This window comes from Megascapheus bottae, chromosome 33, assembly GCF_031878675.1.
Source record: "Megascapheus bottae isolate mThoBot1 chromosome 33, mThoBot2.hap1, whole genome shotgun sequence".
Taxonomy (NCBI): Eukaryota; Metazoa; Chordata; class Mammalia; order Rodentia; family Geomyidae; genus Megascapheus; species Megascapheus bottae.
In genome coordinates this window covers 7,495,712-7,516,309 of record NC_143541.1, presented here as the reverse complement: position 1 = coordinate 7,516,309, position 20,598 = coordinate 7,495,712, and the positions used below count along the sequence as shown (strand labels likewise).

At 39.6% G+C, this 20,598-nt stretch overlaps 1 protein-coding gene and 1 pseudogene across 3 annotated transcripts in view; one reads left to right on the top strand and one right to left on the bottom strand.

Annotated features, from left to right (window-relative positions):
- Window positions 1–20,598, top strand: part of Tmcc1 (transmembrane and coiled-coil domain family 1) — a 117,967-nt gene that overhangs the window by 20,509 nt on the left and 76,860 nt on the right. For all 3 annotated transcript variants that reach the window (XM_090323839.1, XM_090323841.1, XM_090323840.1), the window contains exons 2-3: window positions 1,005–1,060; window positions 6,867–7,569. In XM_090323839.1, the coding sequence (XP_090179965.1) occupies window positions 6,994–7,569 (576 nt within the window). In that variant the 5' untranslated portion in view covers window positions 1,005–1,060; window positions 6,867–6,993. The remainder of the gene's footprint in view (window positions 1–1,004; window positions 1,061–6,866; window positions 7,570–20,598) is intronic.
- LOC150042895 (small ribosomal subunit protein eS8 pseudogene) lies at window positions 11,406–12,507 on the bottom strand (annotated as a pseudogene).

Here is a 20,598-nt window from a genome sequence, read left to right as displayed (position 1 = left end):
TGCCTTTGAATAAAAATTTGCAGATATATGAGAAGATATTTGAAAAATATTTATAAGGTTTTGGTGTTTTCATATACTTGTTCTTATTATTATAATGGTAATGTACGGAGGGGTTACAGTTGCATGAGTCAGGTAAAGAGACACTTTTTGGAAAGTATCACCCCTTTCCTTGCTCTCCCCCAATTGTATAGTTGATTTTCAACATTGTGTCTAGTAAATACCTTTGCTGCATTTGTTATTCTTTGTCTCTCCAGTTCTGTGCCTTCCCTAATACTCCTAAAGGCATATAAGTGAACAAACAGAACAAAAAGAAAAGGAAAAAAACCCAGCAGTTTTATATTTCATGTTACTTTAAAACTAGAGTTAGTGGGATATCTGTTCCTTGTTCAATATGATAGCAGTATACTGAAAATTGTCATGGTTGTCATAGTACAACCAATGATATTTGTGGGCTTTTAAAGTACTGTTTAATATTTTTTTCAGATGTCGTCTCTGGCCACCTCCCTCCTCCCCTTTTTTTTTTTTTTTTTGCCATTTCTGGGCATGAGCTCAGAGTCTGAGCACTGTCCTTCGACTTTCTCAAGGCTAGCGCTCTACCACTTGAGCCTCAACACCACTTCCAGCTTTTTTCTATGTATATGGTACCGAGAAATCAAACCAGGTCTTTGTGCATGCTAGGCAAGCACTCAACCACTAGGCCAAACTCCCGGTCCCTCCTTCCCTTTTTTTTAAATTTTATTTATGTTTTTTGGTAGTACTGGGGGCTTGACCTCAGAGCCTTTGTTAAGGCTATCACATTGCTTCTGAGCTATGCCGTTAGCCCTCATAATCTTCTTTTTTGACTATAATTTTTTGAATGTACTTTTGATAAATTAGAAAATACTACTAATAGAAGATAAGATTCTTAATATTTTGTTCTAATACTTGCAATTTTTTATGTGTATCTGTAGAATAAGTCCCTGTTTAAGTTTTCCACTTTATAATTCTAAATGCTTGTTTTTCAGCTTTTCCCAAAAGGATTCCTGTGCACCATAGAGGCTCTTGAAGAAGAACAATGAAGGCAAGTATCCAAGTCTCTATAATCAGTGATATTAACTTGGCTAATGACCAAATCAAAGCACTTTGGTCATCATGTCTGTCAGCAAACCAGAATATAGGAAAAACTTTAAGGCAAAGATAATTGGTATGTAACTTGGAATTGTTTTGTAAGATACCCTTGTGAACATTTTTTCAGACTTTAAAAACATATTTTTTCACTTATTTCTGGTGATAATTCAGAACAAATTGTTTCCTGTGAACTTATGGTGTATTAGATATTTAGCAAAACTATGAGAGAAGAATTGCTTGCTGAGAATTGTGAGGATTTAATAGCAGTTATCTGAGGTATTTAATATACGGATTGCTGCCTCTTCTTGTTTTTTCCCATGTTTTACCCTCTCTTTCCCTGTCTCTTATTTTGTTTTGCTCCCCTTTTCCTCTCTCTGATTCTACTTGTGAGAAGATGATTTTGTGTGTGTGCGTGTATGTGTGTGTGTGTGTGCGCAAGCTGGTCATGGGACTTGAACTCAGGGCCTGGGCGCTGTCCCAGACCTTCTTTTGCTCAGGGCTAGCACTGTATTACTTGATCCACAGCCCCATCTCTGGTTTTTTGGCAGTTTATTGGAGATAAGAGTCTCACTAAGTTGGGGTGGGAGTTTGGCCCAGTGGTAGAGTGCTTGCCTAGCATGCATGAAGACTTGGGTTTGACTTCTCAGTACCACATACATAGAAAAAAGTCAGAAGTGGTGCTGTGGCTCAAGTGGTAGAGCTCTAGCCTTGAGAAAGTCCAAGGACAGTGCTCAAGCCCTGAGCTCAAGCCCAGGACTGGCAAGAAAAAAGAAAAAGGAGTGTCATTAAGTTTCCTGCCCAGGCTGTCTGTCTCTGTGTCCATCCTCAGATGTCTACCTCTGGAGTTACAGGTGTGAGCCACTGGCTCACAAAACAGAAGTCAATCATCATTTGAGCTTATTGTCTTAGAAAATGGAGAGATATGAGAGTTTGATACCATTGAGTTCCTCTATTAGCCATTTATATTATGGAATTATCGTAGCGTTCTTGTCTTTGGTGGCTTCTTTTTTCTTTTTCTTTTCTTTTTTTCTTTTTTTTTGCCATAGCTACATTGAAGGATAGTTTTAGAGATGTTCTATACAGAGACTTTGAAAAACTTCAGAATTTGACCATGTTATTCGTTAGTGTTGATATCACAGCAGTAATACAGATGATAGTGGTGTCATGCTAGATTTACAATTAATGCCGTGGCTTTTCAAAATTCTTATCTCACAACTAAATGCTGAAGGCCCAGTGTAAGTTTTCTTAGGGCTCAATGCTATGGGGACCGATGCTAATGATTATAATTAAGTCCTGACTTCAGAAATTTTGGAATTCATTGCATTTTATTACTCAGTCTTGCAACCATAAGCCTGGGTTTGAAAAACTTACTTGAAAAGCTTCCTGGAGACAGCTAACATTTCTAGGTAATCAGTAATTACTCACATTTCTTTGTGTATATCTATGCCAATGTCAGGGCTTGAACTCAGGGCCTCATGCTCGTGCTTAGCTTTTCACTCAAGGCTACCACTTGAATAGTGAGAGCTTCTCAGATTTATCTACCAGGCTAACTTCCATCCACAGTGCTCAGATCCTAGCCTCCTGAGTACTAGGATTATAGGCACGAGCCTCTAGCACCCACCCATTTATAATTTAACTAGAATTGATGTATAAATATAAATGGCTAGTAGAAAGCATGCAAGCACTAGAGATTTTTAAAAATGATTTGTTGTATATGCCTTAACATTTTATATTATATGTACTATATAGTATATTGCATATATATTGCATTGTATATACTGTAGCTTCTTACCCTTCCTTAATTATACTTTTTTTTTTTAATTTGTTACCATCCCAAAGACACAGTCAAGAAACAAATCCTTAAGTCTTTATAGATTAAGCACTGTCTTGACCTCTAGTGCAGTTTCCTCAGGCACCTTGTGGGCAAAAGTCTTGCCCAGTGTACACATTTCATTACCCTCATGAATCTGTACGGCAGACTAGTAGTTACTGAGTTTTTTTCCCTAATCTCTCAGAGAAAAAGGTCTGTGTAAAAAGATAATCTATTGAAGGACCAGGAACATGGCCTAGTGGTAGAGTGCTCACTTGGCGTGCATGAGGCCCTGGGTTTGATTCCTCAGTACCACAAACACAGAAAAAGCTGGAAGTGGTACTGTGGTTCAAATGGTAGAGTCCTAGCCGTGAGAAAGCCCAAGGACAGTGCTCAGGCCCTGAGTTCAAGCACCAGAACTGGCTAAAGAAAAAAGAGTAAACTGATTAGTTTATAAGTTCCTAAAGAAAGATATGCTGAGTAGGGAGTTCCTAATACTGTTTCTTATTGCCAAGTAGGTCTTTAGTTTCTTTTCTTTTCTTTCTTTCTTTCTTTTTGTTTTTCCTGTCGGTGGGACTTGAACTTGGCCTGGGTGCTGTCCCTGAGCTCTTCAGCTCAAGGCTGTTGTCCTACCCCTTGAGCCACAGCACCACATTTGGTTTTCTGGTGGCTAATTGGAGTCTCATGGACTTTAGTGTCCCGGGCTGCCTTTGAACCAGGATCCTCAGATCTCAGCCTCCTGATTAGCTAGGATTATAGGCGTGAGCAGCTTGGTCTGTAGTTTCTTATCTAGCTCAACACTTATTTTATTCATGGTGTCTTTTTTTTTTTTGGCCAGTCCTGGGGCTTGAACTCAGGGCCTGAGCACTATCCTTGGGCTTTCTCAAGGCTAGAGCTCTACTACTTGAGCCATAGCACCATTTCCAGTTTTTCTGTGTACGTGGTACCGAGGAATTGAACCTGGGTCTTCGTGCATGCTAAGCAAGCACTCTACCACTAGGCCAAATTCTCAGCTGTACTCATGGTATCTTTTAATTTCTTGGGATAAACTTACTTTATACATTTTTAGTTGCAGCAGTAACAAGTCAGTTATACTGCTTAATATGTGCAATTTTTATAATTTAGAAAATATGTTTTGACAATATATAATTTATCAAATAAAGGAAAATGTAAGCTACCTTTTATTGTCAGCCTGTTGGTTTTACATCGTCCTGTCTTCTCAGTCTGAATACCCTAGTGCAATAAGAGATTAGGTGTTGTACATCCTTACTGGATTATCTTACTACATGAGGAGATTAGAAATATTTCAGTAACTACTAGTCCACCATACAGATTCATGAGGAAGGATGGAAGCAATTAAATACATACACTGGGGGCAAAACTTTAGCTGGTATGGTGCTGAGGAAACTGCACTAGAAGTCAAGACAGTGCTTAATCTGTTAGGAGTCAAGGATTTGTTTCTTGGCTTTGTTTTGGGGATGTAACATACAAAAATAAATGCACAGTTAAGGAAAGATAAGAAACCACAGTGGGATGGCAAGGTTTCCGAGGGACCACAAAGAGTTTCAGTGAAATGTTTCCTTTGTCTCATTGAGAACAAAGAATGTTTTGGTGGTAGAAAGTTGGAAGAGATAAACATCTTTAATCCTGTCATCGATAATGCTTTGAGTAAGGAAGCATTAGGGTTGAGGGGAGACGCATGGAAAAATAGTGGCTGCAGGAACCTCAACAGTGGAGAACAGGAAGAAGGTCTTCAGTTTGTAGTCACTGTAAGGAAAACTACTGGCTTTTCACGCCTGTTCCTCTGAAGTCTAGTGGTATCCTTGAGTTTGCAGGGACATTTTATATCCAGCCATTAGCTGCTAGATAGCCACTTGGTGGCAGTAGTTCCACATAGTAGTCCACTGTTGAAAGTGGACTACTCACTATAGTATAGGGAGGTTTCAAGTCTTTTAACAAAAAACTGAGGACAAATAAGGAAATAACCTCTTATATCATTCCTTCTCCTTCTATGCAATTATTCAGTTTGTTTGATACATTTATTAGAGTTTATAAACTTAATTAAAAGGCACTCTTTTGAGAACCAGACTTTGGTGTCTCACACCTGTAATTCTAGGTGCTCAGGAGTCTGAGATCGGAGGGTCAGAGTTTGAAGCTAAACTGGGCAGGAAAGTGTTACCTCCAGTTAACTGCCAAAAAGCTGGAAGTAGCTCTGTGGTTCAAGTGGTAGAGCGCTAGCCTTGCACAGTAAAGCTCAGGGGCAGTGCCTAGGCCCCAAGGTCAAGCTTCAGGACCAGAACAGAACAAAAAAGGAAGGGAGGAAGGAAGAAGGAAGGAAGAGAGGAAGGAGACCATTTTTGGGAAAACATTTTTTTTTTTTGTGCCAGTCCTGGGCTTGAGCTCAGGGCCTGAGCACTGTCCTTGGGTTTTCTCAAGGCTAGAGCTCTACCACTTGAGCCTCAGCACCACTTCCAGCTTTTTTTCTATGTATGTGGTACCGAGGAATCGAACCCGGGTCTTTGTGCATGCTAGGCAAGCACTTTAACCACTAGGCCAAACTCCCGGCCTGAGAAAACATTTTTTATTAAGAAAAATGTTTATTTCCTACCATCTGTCTCCCCCTACTCACTTCTTTTCTCTCCCATGGCATGTATCTCAACTAACCAAGTAATCATAGCAGTTGTGCTACCTATATCTTTCAGCTTCCTTTTACATTCCTGTATTTAATGCTTTCCTATGATTGCAGTTTGATCTTTTATTTTCCCTACTCTTCATCATATATAGTTACTATGTTACTTCATTGCTTTTGAGTTTGTGTAGTTACATGGGAAGGGTGATTCTCTTGGGAAAGGAATTTCTTTAAATCAACTTTGGGTTTTTTTGCTTTGTTTTGGGTTTGGGGTATTTTATTTTTATTTTTTTGAGGAAGGGTCCTGCTATGTGTAGTCCAGTGGCCTCAGCGAGTCTTCTACCTTATCTTCCCTAGTGCTAGTTTTTGTTTTTTGTTTTTTTAATGGCTGGTACTGAGCAAAGATCTAGGCATTAGCTGGGACCCCAGGGGCTCAGCCCTGTAGTTCTAGCTACTCAAGAGGCTGAGATCTGAGAAATGCAATTGAAGTCAGGCGGGGAAGAAAAGTTTGTGACACTTTATCTCCAAATAACCACCAAGAAGCTGGAAATAAAGTTGTGGCTCAGGTGACAGAGCACTAGCCTTGTATGTAAAAAGCTAAAGGATTGTGCCTAGTCCCTGAGTTCAAGGCCCAATAGTCGGTACATGCATGTGCACATGCTCGAATGCAAATGTTTATAGACTAAGTCTTATTCTGTCCATACTGTTGATCCACATGGAATCAGAAAAGGTCATTTGCGTTTCAGCAAAAGAGCAAGCTTTGCACTTTTTATTGCCAGTGAGCTTGTTAAATCTGAATGGTAATAGGTAATTACCATTCTTCACTAAAATCTACATGGATTGGGATATCTGCTTCTTACTATTATTCTTTGGATTTACTGAGTTTCGTGCTGACTTTACCTTTCATTCATAGCTGTGGTTATGAATGGAGAGGAATTGAATACTAGACTAAGTGTTTTCAATAGTCTGTACTCCAGATTTCCCAAGCAATGGTGTTAGGTTAACTACGGTTGTGGTGTTCCTCCAAAATGACGTTCTAGTATCCAGTCTTCATATGTATAAAGAAACTTGTAGGAATTTTTTTTTCTAAATGTTATTTTTATTTCTTGTATATTTATTTGGCTTGGGCTTTTTATTCTAGAAACTATAACCCACTATCTGGAAAACTATCTTTTAATCTTCCGATTAAAGATTGCTAAATGATAGTGTTTATTTGTTTGGCTAGCAGCATGTTTTTCTTTGTTTTAATACTGTACATCTTTCTGCATGGATTTATGATACAAGGTTCTTTCTTTCTTTTTTCTTTTTTTTAAATATTAGATAGGCATGAAGCCACCGTCTCACAGCTGCATGCATGTCACTGTTGAAGCAAATGCCTACCTAATTTGATGGGCTTGGTGTGCTTAAAGTTTTTTTGAGTTTGCAAATAAGCATATTAAGTCTACTGATGGAGCCTTCAGGCAGCGAACAGTTATATGAGGACCCTGATCCTGGAGGCAGATCCCAAGATGCAGAGGCCAGAAAGCAGACAGAATCAGAACAAAAGTTATCTAAAATGACCCACAATGCTTTGGAGAACATTAATGTCATTGGCCAAGGCTTGAAGCATCTCTTCCAGCACCAGCGCAGGAGGTCATCAGTGTCCCCACACGATGTGCAGCAAATTCAGACAGATCCAGAACCTGAAATGGATCTGGAGAGCCAGAACTCATGTGCTGAGATTGATGGTGTCCCCACCCACCCCACAGCTCTGAACCGTGTTCTGCAGCAGATCCGAGTGCCACCCAAGATGAAGAGAGGGACAAGCTTACATAGTAGGCGGGGCAAGCCAGAAGCCCCAAAGGGAAGTCCCCAGATCAACAGGAAATCTGGCCAGGAGATGGCTGCTGTTGTACAGACTGGCCGACCCAGGTCTTCATCCACAACTGATGCTCCCACCAGCTCAGCTGTGATGGAAATAGCTTGTGCTGCTGCTGCTGCTGCTGCTACATGTCTACCAGGAGAGGAGGCAACTGCAGAGCGGGTAAGTCTGTTAAATTTTGCTCATCTGTTAACCTACTGTTCTTATGTACTTGTGTGTATGCACACACATACGTTGTTTTTGAAAGCTGTGTGCTTCTGCATTATAGCCAACTGCCACAAAACTAGTCTACTTTTAAAGTAGACCATTGGCTTTTTAGATTTTATAAATTTAATATTTTACTTTTGCCTTTTTTTTTTTTTAAAGATCATTGTTACAGAGGAGTCAACCCTAGGGCTTTATGTAGACTAGGCAAGCAACTTTACCCACTGAACTGTGTTCTCTCTCAGTATAGCTAGATTTTTTTTTTAATCCAAATTTAGTATGTCTTTGAGACTATACAAAAATAATGGCTTTGATTTGATGATGGAGAGGAGTTGGTTAGAACAACCACGACATGTTCAGACAGAGAGGTTCTACTATCTTTTACTCTGTAGGCTTATTGATAATCAATCTTTTCTCCTCAGACTAATCTAACATATCTAATTGCTACAGTGCAATGTTGTCTACATGGAAACTTAATACATGTATGCTATATAAACTTGATCACCTCATATCAGTTGAAAAATAATATTGGAATTGCCAAAGGTAGGTTGATAAAGTCAAAAGCATTTTATTTCTCAAAAGTGTTCTGTGTTAATAAAAATGAGTCAGAAAGATGAAAATATTTAAATTTCCAGTGTATTTTTCTGTACTTTAATTCTTGAAAGAATATTTTGTTATATCTAATGGTAGTTACAGTGATAGCTACCATTTATTATTTGCTTATTATGTGGCAGTTGGTGTGTTTAAACCCACAATTTTCTCTTTAAATAGCCCTATAGTTTACTTTGATAGATTATATTTTTCATTTTTGTTGGCGAGACTGAAGCACAAGAAATTAAGTATATCTATTGTTTTATTACTAGTTTCTTTTATAACATGTTTTAGACCTTAAGTATGAGTTATTAATTTATTAGATGTATTTTAGTAATGACTGCATACTAAGTACCATTTGATTTTGAAGACTGGTTTTACTAGCTGGGTGTGGTGGCTCATACTTATAATCCTAGCTACTTAGGAGGCTGAGATCTGAGGATTGGGGTTCAATGCCAGCCCAAGCACAGCATGAAAGTCCAGAAAGTCCAAGTCCGGTGAGACTCTTATCTCCAATTAAACCAGAAGAAGTGCTGTGGCTCAAGGGGTAGGGCGGTAGCCTTGAGCTGAAGAGCTCAGGGACAGCACCCAGGCCCAGAGTTTAAGCCTCACAACCCACAAAAAAAAAAAAAAAAAAATTTACTTGCCTGTGTCATATTGGCTCTCCATCATTAAGTGTTGTACATTGGTCTAACTTAGGAGATAAGTAAAAAGATGCAGGAATGCCATCAGTTTTTTTTTCTTTCACTTTAATGTTTTCTTGCTAAGGGAACTTCTAGAAGACACTGTATGAAAGGAAATGTAATCATTACCTGACTCGTGTAATTGTAATCCCTCTGTACCTACCTTTTAATAACAATATAGTATGTTAATTTAAAAAAAATGCTCACTTGGGCTGGGATGTAATTCAGTAGCAAAGTGCTTGCCTAGGAAGTACCACATCCTGAGTTTGGAAAATAAATACAGTTTTAAAAAAATAAAAAGCCAGATGTGGTGGCTCACACTGTAATCCTAGATACTCAGGAGGCTGAGATCTGAGGAGAGAGGTTCAGAGCCAGCCCTGGCTCCAGAACCGGAAGTGATGCTGTGGCTCAAGTGGTAGAGTCCTAGCCTTGAGCTGAAGAGCTCAGAGACAGTGCCCAGGCACAGAGTTCAAGCCTATGACTGACCCTCCCCCCACAAAAAAAGAAGTTAAATTGTATATATAGTAGGTATAGTTTTTCATGTATAAGATGGCCTTATTTCATGTTCTTTAAGAGTTAAAAAGTAGCTATAATACAACTTTTTTTTCAATATCAGGGTTTGAACTTAGTGCAGACTCAGGTTTGCATTCACTCACTTGTACTTGGCTGGCAACCAACCACTTGAGTCATACCTCCAATCCAGCTTTTTGCTGGTTATTTTGAAGATGGAATCTCATGGACTTTTCCCTGGGATGGTCTTGGCCTCAGTCCTCTAGATCTCCTAAGTAGCTATTATAGACATGAGTCACTGTGCCTGGCTAAGATTGTTTTGATTAAATACTCTGTTTGAAAGTTTTTTTTTGTTGTTGTTGTTTTGTTTTGTTTTATTGCCCGTCCTGGGCTTAAGCTCAGGGCCTGAGCACTGTCCTTGGATTTTTCTCAAGGCTAGAACTCTACCACTTGAGCCTCAGCACCACTTCTGGCTTTTTCTAAGTATGTGGTACCAAGGAATCAAACCCGGGTCTTCGTGCATGCTAGGCAAGCACTCTACCACTAGGCCAAACTCCCAGCCCTGTTTGAAAGGTTTTTTGGACTGTTTTTTTACATGCAAGCAATGTAAGGATATCTGTATAAACAGATAAAGGAAATAATTACTGATAAACAAAAGAAAAACCATTTCCAATTATAGTGACAAGAAGTTTAATGGAGGAGAAAATGTTCTTTGATTTGTGATTTGCAAGAAAATGGTGTCTGGTGAGCACTGAGGGGTAGAAGATGTTATTTCAGACAAGGATTATATGAACAAGGAAAAACGATTATTGAGGGGATGGATAGTTAGTTGATTAGAATGGCCAAAGACTGCTTATCCACTGCCCTTTTAGGAGAAAGCCTCAGATTTATTTTTCCATCTCAAAGTCATTCAACGTGTCTGATGAAACTTATGAATGCTTACTATGTGTAAAGAAGGCATTTTGGAAAGTACTATGGTAAATATCTAATTGTATAACACTTGATTGAGTCTTCAGATTTTTTTTTAACTAGCAGGAAAGATAAGAGAGAGGAATTTGTGAGTTTTAATAAAACACTTTAATATGAATGATCTCACTTGATCTTAATCTTATGAGATGGTATTGAACTTTGTTTTGTTTTGTTTTTTCTTTTTTCCATCATGGGGCTAGAACTCTGGTCCTGGGCACTATCCCTGAGCTCTTACAGCTCAAGGCTACCTACCACCTTATCCCTGGGCCTGGGCATTTTCTCTGAGCTCTTCAGCTCAAGGCTACTACCTTCCTACCTCATGAGCCACAGCGCCACTTCCTGTTTTCTGGTGGTTAATTGGAGAGGAGTCTCATGGACTTTAGTGCCCATTTTTCCAAAGTCTAATTAAAATATTAAAGCCTATGTTGCTATCCTAATATATATCATATGTATGTTATAGGGTAGAAATATATATCCTTATAAAACTGTACCAGTGATAGATATTAATATATATATATATTTTTTAACCAGTCCTGGGCTTAAGCTCAGGGCCAGAGGACTGTCCTTGGATTTTTCTCAAGGCTAGAACTCTAGCACTTGAGCCTCAGCCCCACTTCTGGCTTTTCCTAAGTATGTGGTACCAAGGAATCGAACCTGGGTCTTTGTGCATGCTAGGCAAGCACTCTACCACTAGGCCAAACTCCCGGCCCTAGATATTAATATTTTTGGCATTAATTCTTATCATGAATAAGTTTTAATTAGAGGGAACTGAGGTTGATACACATGTTGAATTTTCTGAAGAAAGAGTTTTAACTAATTAATTGACTTTGGTGCATGATTAAGACTAATAGCACTTGAGATTGCACCATATCATTTTCTTGTTTGTAGGCAAATTTAGGAAAAGCAGTATATTTTTATTAGATTGCACTTAGAGATCCATATGGAGAGAGTTTTTATACTATATGGCTGTAACTAGGATTATAAGTAGAAAGGGATTTAAGGGACATATATATATGTTAAATTTAAAAAATTGAGTTTAACTTATTTGAGATACAGTACAAGTAAATCCAGTAAGCCAGCTTTCCTGTTCTCTGAAGGAGAAAGAAATCAGGTAGTAAAAGGGTCATTCCTGTTACTGTCCACCAGATGGTGCCATAGGCCAAGATGAGGTAGGTGGAAATGAGGGGTCTGGCCTTCCAGTTAAATACCAAAATGCCAGAAGTGGAACTGTAGCTGAAGTGAGCACTAAATCCCAGAATCACCAAAGAGAAGAAGAGGAGGAGGAGGAGGAGGAAAAGGAGAAGGAGGAAGAGGAAGAAGAGGAAGAAAAGAAAAAAAAAAGGAAAATAATATAAATATATTTGTAGATAGGATTTGACAATATTATAAAATTTTTAAAAATACAAAGGTTAAAATAACAAGATTTGTGTGGGAGGAGTAGTTAGAAAGTGCTGTTTGTTTTCCTCAGAAAGTGTTGAAAATTGTAAGTTGGTTTTTAGAACAATAAACACCTTTATTACATGATCTAAGGATGATAGATGATTTGATTTGCCTTTCCGGACCTTGATCTTCCTCAGATAGAATTCCAGCTCCTTGCCTTCTAGCACATGCCATCTGCTTGGCCACACTGGCCTGGTCTGGATGCAGTGCAGGCAAGAAGCTTGCCCTGCTGGAACTGCTCCTCCAAAAGACTGCTGATCTTGGCATTCTCTTTCCTTTCATCGTATTTCTTCTGACTTTTCTCTTCCTCTTCAGGAGCCACCTTGGCCCCCTTCTCGAGGCCCAGGGGCATCGCATGGTGGGGTTCCTACCACAGCGGTAGAGAGTGCTGTCGATGAGCACGGTGCACTTCTTCACCAGGGTCTTGGTGTGGACCAGCTTGTGACTGGATGCATTGTAGACAGTATGAGTGATCCTTGTTTTACGAGTACAGCACTCAGATCCCCAGGAAAAGGTGCCCACATCCAGCCTCAGAGCGCAGGATTTCTTTTTGCCGCCTCGAACTCGGACTGTGTGTATGCGCTGGGGGCCAATCTTAGTGTTGGTGGCAGGGCGTCCTAGCTCATACTTAGCTTCTTGTGGTAGGGCTTCCTCTTGCCCCCATCTTGCTGCACTTGTGCCAGTTGTCCTGAGACATGCCCATCACTCGGTGCTGGCAGGAAACAAAAATTGTAAGTTTTTAATGAAAGCCATTAGAGGTTCTCTATTTTCTATATGAGTAGTGTCATATGGGTGGGTTGCTGATACAGTGAAAGGCATGTCTTATATGCATAATTTGTAGTATGAGATTGGAAAGGGGCCAGTATTAGAAATGGAGATGTAATTTTGCTTTTTAGTGAGTCTCCCTGAAAGGTACTTTATAGGACAAGACTTGATTGCCAGAGCAAGCAGAATATTGATTATTCTATTACTTTTATTTCATTAAAAACACAGCATTAATTATGTTGCTAATAACCATTAAGAGTGGAAATTGTGGGTATACAGACAAGGTGTTCTTGACTTTGGCAAATTGTTATAACATCAGTGAATTTAACATCATAGGTCTTAAAATTTGTTTTAAAAAAGTGAATTATGTTCCTTGTGTTGAGAAACAGCAGTTCTGGGTTTATTACCAGGCAAGTTCTGTACTACACATCTGAGAAGTGAAGATTCAATGTAATACAAAGTAGAACTTCCTTGTTAAAGTTAAAATTGCTCATGGTAGCAGGTTCCTGTCATCCCAGTACTCAGGAAGCTCAGGCTGGGGGCAAGTTTAAATTTACCCTGTCTCAAAAATAAATTTAACCTGTTTTCTTTTGTCCTACAAAATAGTCATATGCTTTAGGATAATTAGACCTCTAAAGAAATCTAGTGTGTGGCCAAATTTCTGGTTTTCCCTTTTGTTCACAGATTTGGGCACTTTGTTAGCAGTTGTGAATCATAATTTTGGCTTTCAAAGTTCATTGCTTTTACTTGTCTGGACACTGATTCAAAGTCTTGTTTGCAAAGACTCACAGGTCAACACAGGGGTCAGGGCTATCTATTAGATAAGATAATATCTAGTTTCTTTTTTAGGGATCACAGTGCAGCATTTAGCAAGAAAGGCAATTCTGACAACTTTGAGCTTCACAAAGTTTTTAAATTTTATTTTTAAAATTACCTTCCGATACATAAGCAGGGTTTCACTGTGGCACTTCCACGCAAGCATACAATATTCTCCTGTTGTCAGCTCCCTCGTCTTCCCTCCTTCCCCTTCCCAGAACAACCCAACAGGGTTCAGTGCTCCACTGCGAAGTACACCAGTCATTTTCACTCTCTTTTGCCCTCTCTGTTTACCTCCCCCTTTCTGCTCCTACACTCCTATATCTGTTAAAGAAATTTACAACATTTGTTAAAAATTGACTTTTGATGTTAAGTCACCATGAACTGTGATCTCTGGGCCAGAATGAACAGATTAGATTTTGCTTTTGAACTTTAATATTTTAGGGTCATAGTTAATGCACATTTAATAGTGATTCATACCTCTTGCTCTATAAATGTAAGACTTTGAAAATATCTTTCCTAAATAGAGTCTTTTCTCCGTGTGTGTGTGTGTGTGTGTGTGTGTGTGTGTGTATGTGTGTGTGGTGCTGGAGTGTGAAATCAGGACCAGTCCCCTCTTGCTAGGCAAGTACTCTGCCATTTAAGCTATGTTCCAAACCCCCTAAATAAAATAACTTTAAGTAAATAAATGTTAGATTCTCACAGCTCTGATGGGGCCAGGCATGGTAGTGTATACCTGTAGTTCCAGCGACTTGGGATGTGGAGATCAGCTGAATCACAGTTTGAGAGCAGCCTGAACAAAAAGTGAGACCCCAGGTGTAGTGGTGTGTCTCTCATTCCAGGTACATAGGAGGTACATGTAGGAGCATCAGAGTTCAAGGCTGACTCTAGGCACAAACACAAGACCCTTTCCAGCAATTAACTAAGCAAAAAAGGCCTCAGGATGTGGCGCAGGTATTAAAGTGCCTGCCTAGCAAGCTCAGGGCCCCGAATTCAAACTTCATTGCCCCCACTCACTCCAGAAACTTAAAGCAAAACAAAAAACAAGCCAGGCACAGTGGTACACACTTGTAATACCAGCTTTGTAGGAGGCAGGGGTAGGAGAATCACGGCCTGTCTAGGAAAATCAAGATCTTATATGAGTTTGGCCTAGTGGTAGAGTGCTTGTGTAGCATGCACAAAGCCCTAGGTTGTTTTTTTTTTTTTTTTTTTTTTTTTTTTTGCCAGTCCTGGGCTTGAGCTCAGAGCCTGAGCACTGTCCTTGGACTTTCTCAAGGTTAGAGCTCTACCACTTGAGCCTCAGCACCACTTCCAGCTTTTTTCTATGTATGTGGTACCGAGCAATCGAACCCGGGTCTTTGTGCATGCTACACAAGCACTCTACCACTAGGCCAAACTCCCGGCCTTAAAGCCCTAGGTTTGATTCTTGACAAAGCCCAAGGGCAGAGCCTAGCCCTTAAGTTCAAGCCCTAGGAATGGCAAAAAAAAAAAAAAGGAGAGAGAGAGAGAGAGAGAGAGAGAGAGAGAGAGAGAGAGAGAGAGAGAGAGAGAGAGTTCCTTATAACACAAAGAACCTTGAGTCTCTGACAATTGGCAAGTGACTAGCAAAGTCTCATAGATTGTTAAACCTTAGAAATAATCCTGATAATCAGACACCTACTTTACAGGACCAAAGATGTTAAAAACTGCCCAAATCATGCCAAGAACAAATTCCTAGTTGTTTCTCTCTGTGTTCAGCATTCTTAACTTCTTTACCCTGTGGATCTTGTCAGAAAATTGAAAAGTACCAATTCATCATCAGAAAATGAGAAGAGAGGGGCTGGGAGTTTGGCCTTGTGGTTAAAGTGCTTGCCTAGCATGCATGAGGACCTGGGTTCAATTCCTTGGTACCACATACAAAGAAAAAAGCCAGAAGTGGTGCTAAGGCTCAAGTGGTGGAGCTCTAGCCTTGAGAAAGTCCAAGGACAGTGCTCAGGCCCTGAGCTCAAGCCCAGGACTGGCAAAAAAAAGAAAATGAGAAGAGAAAGTTTTAAAAAATATATATTGGGCGAGGCATAGTGGCTCACACCTGTAATCCTAGCTGCTCAGGAGGCTGAGATCTAAGAATCATGGTTCAAAGCCAACCGGCACTAAAAAAAAGTCTGTGAGACTTTTATCTCCAATTAATCACCAGAAAACTGGAAGTGGTGTTGTGGCTCAAGGGGTAGGGTGGTAGCCTTGAGCTGAAGAGCTCAGGGACAACACCCAGGCCCACAATTCAAATCCCATGACTGACCAAAAAAAAATTTTTTTATATATATATATGTATATGTATATGTATATGTATATATGTTACTAAATAAGCTTGTTAGAATGCAGGTAGAAAATGCAGTGACAGATTTATACTTAATTTCTTTAGTCTTTACTTATTTCCCCTTAATTTATTACTTGAAAATAATGCTTGTCATCTTTTTCAGATAAGTAGCAATAAGAATTAAATACTGCTAATGATTTAAATACTATTTGGTTTAAATACTATTTATTATTAAGTTATGAGCAATATTATTCCATATTATCAAATATCTAAACAAAATAAGAGGTTTTTATTATTTTTTGTACATTGTATTGAAAAGATAACTTATTATTTAGTGTTATCACCCAGTTTAACAGTCATTACAGGGTTATTTCTGCATTGAGGTTGAATTGTGTCTGTTGGGGGCAGTGCGGTCTTACATTATTCAAAATGTAATATTGCAAAATTGTAGTTAAGAATGGGTTAATAGGCCGGGAGTTTGGCCTAGTGGTTAATGTGCTTGCCTAGCATGCACAAAGACCTGGGTTCAATTCCTTGGTACCACATGCATAGAAAAAAGCCGGAAGTGGTGCTGAGGCTCAAGTGGTAGAGCTCTAGCCTTGAGAAAATCCAAGGACAGTGCTCAGGCCCTGAGCTCAAGCCCAGGACTGGCCAAAAAAAAAAAAAAAAAAAAAGAATGGGTTAATAAATACAAGATCATCCCTCTTTATCCCTCTTTTATTGTTTTAAGATACCAAGAAACCTGCCTTAAGGAATACTGAATTTTAATGAAGCATTTAATAATTGGAGCTCTTTTTTTGGGGGTGGGTGGGTCATGGGACTTGAACTCTGGGCTTGGGCCCTGTCCCTGAGCTCTTAGCTCAAGGCTACTGACCTACCCCTGAGCCACAGCCCCACTTCGCAGTTTTTAGTGATTAATTAGAGATAAGAGTCTCAGACACTTTAGTGTCTGGGTTGGCTTTGAACCACGGTCCTCAGATCTCAGCCTCCTGAGTAGCTAGGATGACGGGTGTGAGCCACTGCTCCCAGCTAATTGGGGCTCTTTTCTAAGTGGTTGGCAGTGTTCTTTGCAAGTGTCTTCGCAGGTCTGATAGCCTTTTTTTTTTTTTTTTAAACAAATAAGGTAGTTAGGGCTTAGTAGAATTTTCAAACTTGCCTAAGACCAGAGACCTAGTACATGCCCCACCTAAGTACTTCATTGATTTTACCATATGTATGTAGCACAGGTGTCTTACTACTGATAATTTTTTTTTTTTTTTGGTGTTGGGGCTTGAACTTTGGGCCTGGGTGCTATCCCTGAGCTCTTCAGCTCAAGGCTACTGTCCTACCCCTTGAGCCACAGCGTCACAGTACCACTTCTAGTTTTCTAGTGGTTAATTGGCGGTACAAGTCTCACGGACTTTAGTGCCCAGGCTGGCTTTGAACTGTGGTCTTCAGATCTCAGCCTCCTGAGTAGCTAGGATTACAGGTGTGAGCCTCTGCTCCCAGCACTACTGATAGTTTTTATCATGTACTTAGTATAAGGAGCTTAATATAAAGTTAGAATAGGGAAGATCCTAGAAGAAACTAGATTGCCAAAAGGTTAGTAAAATACCAACTAATTTTCTTTTCTTGCCAATCCTGGGGCTTGAACTCAAGGCCTGAGCACTATCCTTGGGCTTACTCAAGGGCTCTACCTCTTGAGCCACAGCACCACTTCCACTTTTTTCTGTGTATGTGGTACCAAGGAATCTAGCCCAGGTCATCGTGCATGCTAGGCAAGCACTCTACCACTAGGCTAAACTCTTGGCCCCAACTAGTTTTCTTAAAACAGAAATTAAATAATTAATCTTAATTAACTAAAGTAAGATTTGAGGCCTGAAGTCAACTGTAATATAATGGAAAATGTTAAGTTTTTCCATTGGGTTTTCTTTTATTTTTTGGTTGGTCATGAGCTTGAACTCAAGGCCTGGGTACTGTCTTTAAGCGTTTTTGCTCAAGACTAGTACTCTACCACTTTGAGCCACAGCTCACGTATGGCATTCTGGTGGTTAATCGGAGATAAGAGTTTCATAGACTTTCCTTTCCAGGCTGTCCTCAGATATCAACCTCCTAAGTAGCTAGGATTACAGGCGTGAGCCACTGACACCCAGCTTCCACTGTTTTTTCTATCTCCTGTTAAAAGGCTACAATGAAACCACTGGGGGTCTTTACTATCTTACCTTCAAATAAGGCTTGCAATAGAAGTAAGAGGTTATTGGCTGGCTTCTTTTGATTATTACCGTTGCTAACAAGTTGTAGTGGTGTTTTTATCTTTGTTTTGGTGCTGTCCTAGGGCTTGAACTCAGCCTGAATGCTTTTTCCTCAAGGTTAGTGTTCCACCACTTGAGTCGCAGCTCCACTACCAGCACTGCCAGGCCATCTAGCACTGATGGTTTTTCATTATGGATTTTTTTGTTTGCTTTTCCTGCCATGCTGCTAACCATCTAGCAAGGTAAGAGTGCTGGAAAGGTGTGGAGGAAAGGATAGGTAAATGAAGAGAAGACAGGGATATAGTCATAATTCAATGCATATCCTTTTAAAAACTAAAGGGAAGGTTTGGATTGGAGAGATGGGGAGGGTGATGGATGGCAAGGATGCTAGTGATGACGATGCATTGTACTCAGAAACTGGGTTTTTGAATGGTAACTTTATATACAGTACTTAAAGATAGTAAAATATAATTAAAAAATTGAAAAGCCGGGCCAGGAGTTTGGCGTAGTGGTTAAAGTGCTTGCCTAGCATGCACGAAGACCTGGGTTCAATTCCTCAGTACCACATACATAGAAAAAGCTGGAAGTGGTGCTGTGGCTCAAGTGGCAGAGTGCTAGCCTTGAGTAAAGCCCAAGGACAGTGCTCAGGCCCTGAGTTCAAGCCCCACAACTAGCAAAAAAAAAAAAAAAAAAAAGAATTGAAAAGCCAAGGAACATAGAAAGAGGCGCTTGGGTATTACGCCTTTGTGATTCTCTCCTAAGACTTGCTTTTTTTGGTCTCACGTATGTGAGTATTTAGAATCCTTTGTAATTTGTCATATCCCAGTGTGTTTTAGATCTAACTCCTGCCTATCAGAGAAAAACATGAGTTTTTTGACTCTCTAATCTTGGCTTACTTCACTTAGCATGAATTGTTCTAATTCCATCCATTTCCCTGCAGGTGACATTATTTTATTCTTTGTGTCGGCTGTGTAAAATTCCATCATATATTGGTAGTATTGTTTTAGCTGGCCTATTTGTGGTGTTATAAAATACTATAATTGTCTTGTCATCTAAAATTTGTTCTTGATGTGACAATGTGTCTATAATTGATCCATGTCACTGCATAGAGAAGTCAGAATATAGACTGTGTTTTGTTTTGTTTTGCCAGTCTTGGGCTTGAGCTCAGGGCCTGAGCACTGTCGTTGGACTTTCTCAAGGCTAGACTCTACCACTTGAGCCACAACACCTTTTCTCTGTATGTGGTACTGAGGAATCAAACCTAGATCTTCATGCATGCTAGTAGTCTACCACTAGGCCAAACTCCTGGCCTAAAATTTCGTTTTTTTTGTTGTTGTTGTTGTTGTTGTTGTTGTTTTTTGCCAGTCCTGGGCTTGGGTTCAGGGCTTGAGCACTGTCCTTGAACTTTCTCAAGGCTAGCACTCTACCACTTGAGCCTCAGCACCACTTCCAGCTTTTTGCTATGTATGTGGGATACTGAGGAATTGAACCCGGGTCTTCGTGCATGCTAGGCAAGCACTCTACCACTAGGCCAAACTCCTGGCCCCCCTAAAATTTCATTTTTATGTGAAGAGATGATTTAAAGAAAGTCCTATGAGTTAACTACATCTAAATGCAAGAAAAAAAAAGAAAGTTTTAAGGAATCAAAATTTAAAATGTCCCTTTCCCTTTCTCCCTGTCCTCTTTTCTTTCCCCTTTCTTTTCTCTTTCGCCTTCTTTCTTTGTATGGGTTTTGGTTGGTGGCATATATGGAACCTAAAACTTAGCATGCTAGGCAAGCATTCTACCAACAAGCTGCATTCCAGCTGTGTTTTGAATATAGCTAATGCTGAACGTAGCTAAGTTGAGATGATTATTTGAATTTCTTAAATATCCATCCAAGGTACTCATAATATGGGTGTATATGTATTTTTACATTATATATAATGTGTTGCTTCAGGGACTGAGTTCACAAAGGGTACATGATTCAAAAAGGCTTGTGAGTCGGGTGTGGTGGCTCTCACCTGTAATCCTAGCTACTCAGGAGGCTGAGATCTGAGGATCAAGGTTCAAAGCCAGGCCAGGCACAAAAGAACCTGAGACTCTTAAGTTCAGTTAACCTCTAGAAAATGGGAAGTGGGGCTTTGCTCAATGGTAGTGTGGTAGCCTTGAGCTGAAGAGCTCAGGGACAGCACCCAGGTCAGTTCAAACCCCATGACCCAACAACAAAAAAAAAAGGCTTGTGAATCCATTGAATGGCTTTTGTTTCCTTCCACAGAGATTACAAAGTGTTGTGGGTTTTTGGTCAAAGACCACTAAAATAACCTTATTTGGGTTCAGAGTAAAGTGAGAGAATGGATTGACTTTCTTCCTGGTTATGAGCTTCTTTCATTACTGCTGTTTTATAGGCTTTGTTCTTTGTCTATTAGTGTCAGCCAAAACGCTGCCAGGCACCTCAAAAGAGGCTAAATTTAGATAGTTAATTTTTTTGTTACTATCTTAGTTATTGAATCTTTTCTATTTTCAGCTTTTTTCCCCTTTTTTATTTTATCAAGACTGGATTGCAGTCATATACACAAGATTTTTTAACAGAGTTATTTGGATATAAGCAGTTGGACCTTTACTGTATTTTACTGGCCAAAAAAGTGAGTTCAATATATGCTCATTTTAAAAATGCAAATAAAAACAAGCAAGAAAATAGACACTATTA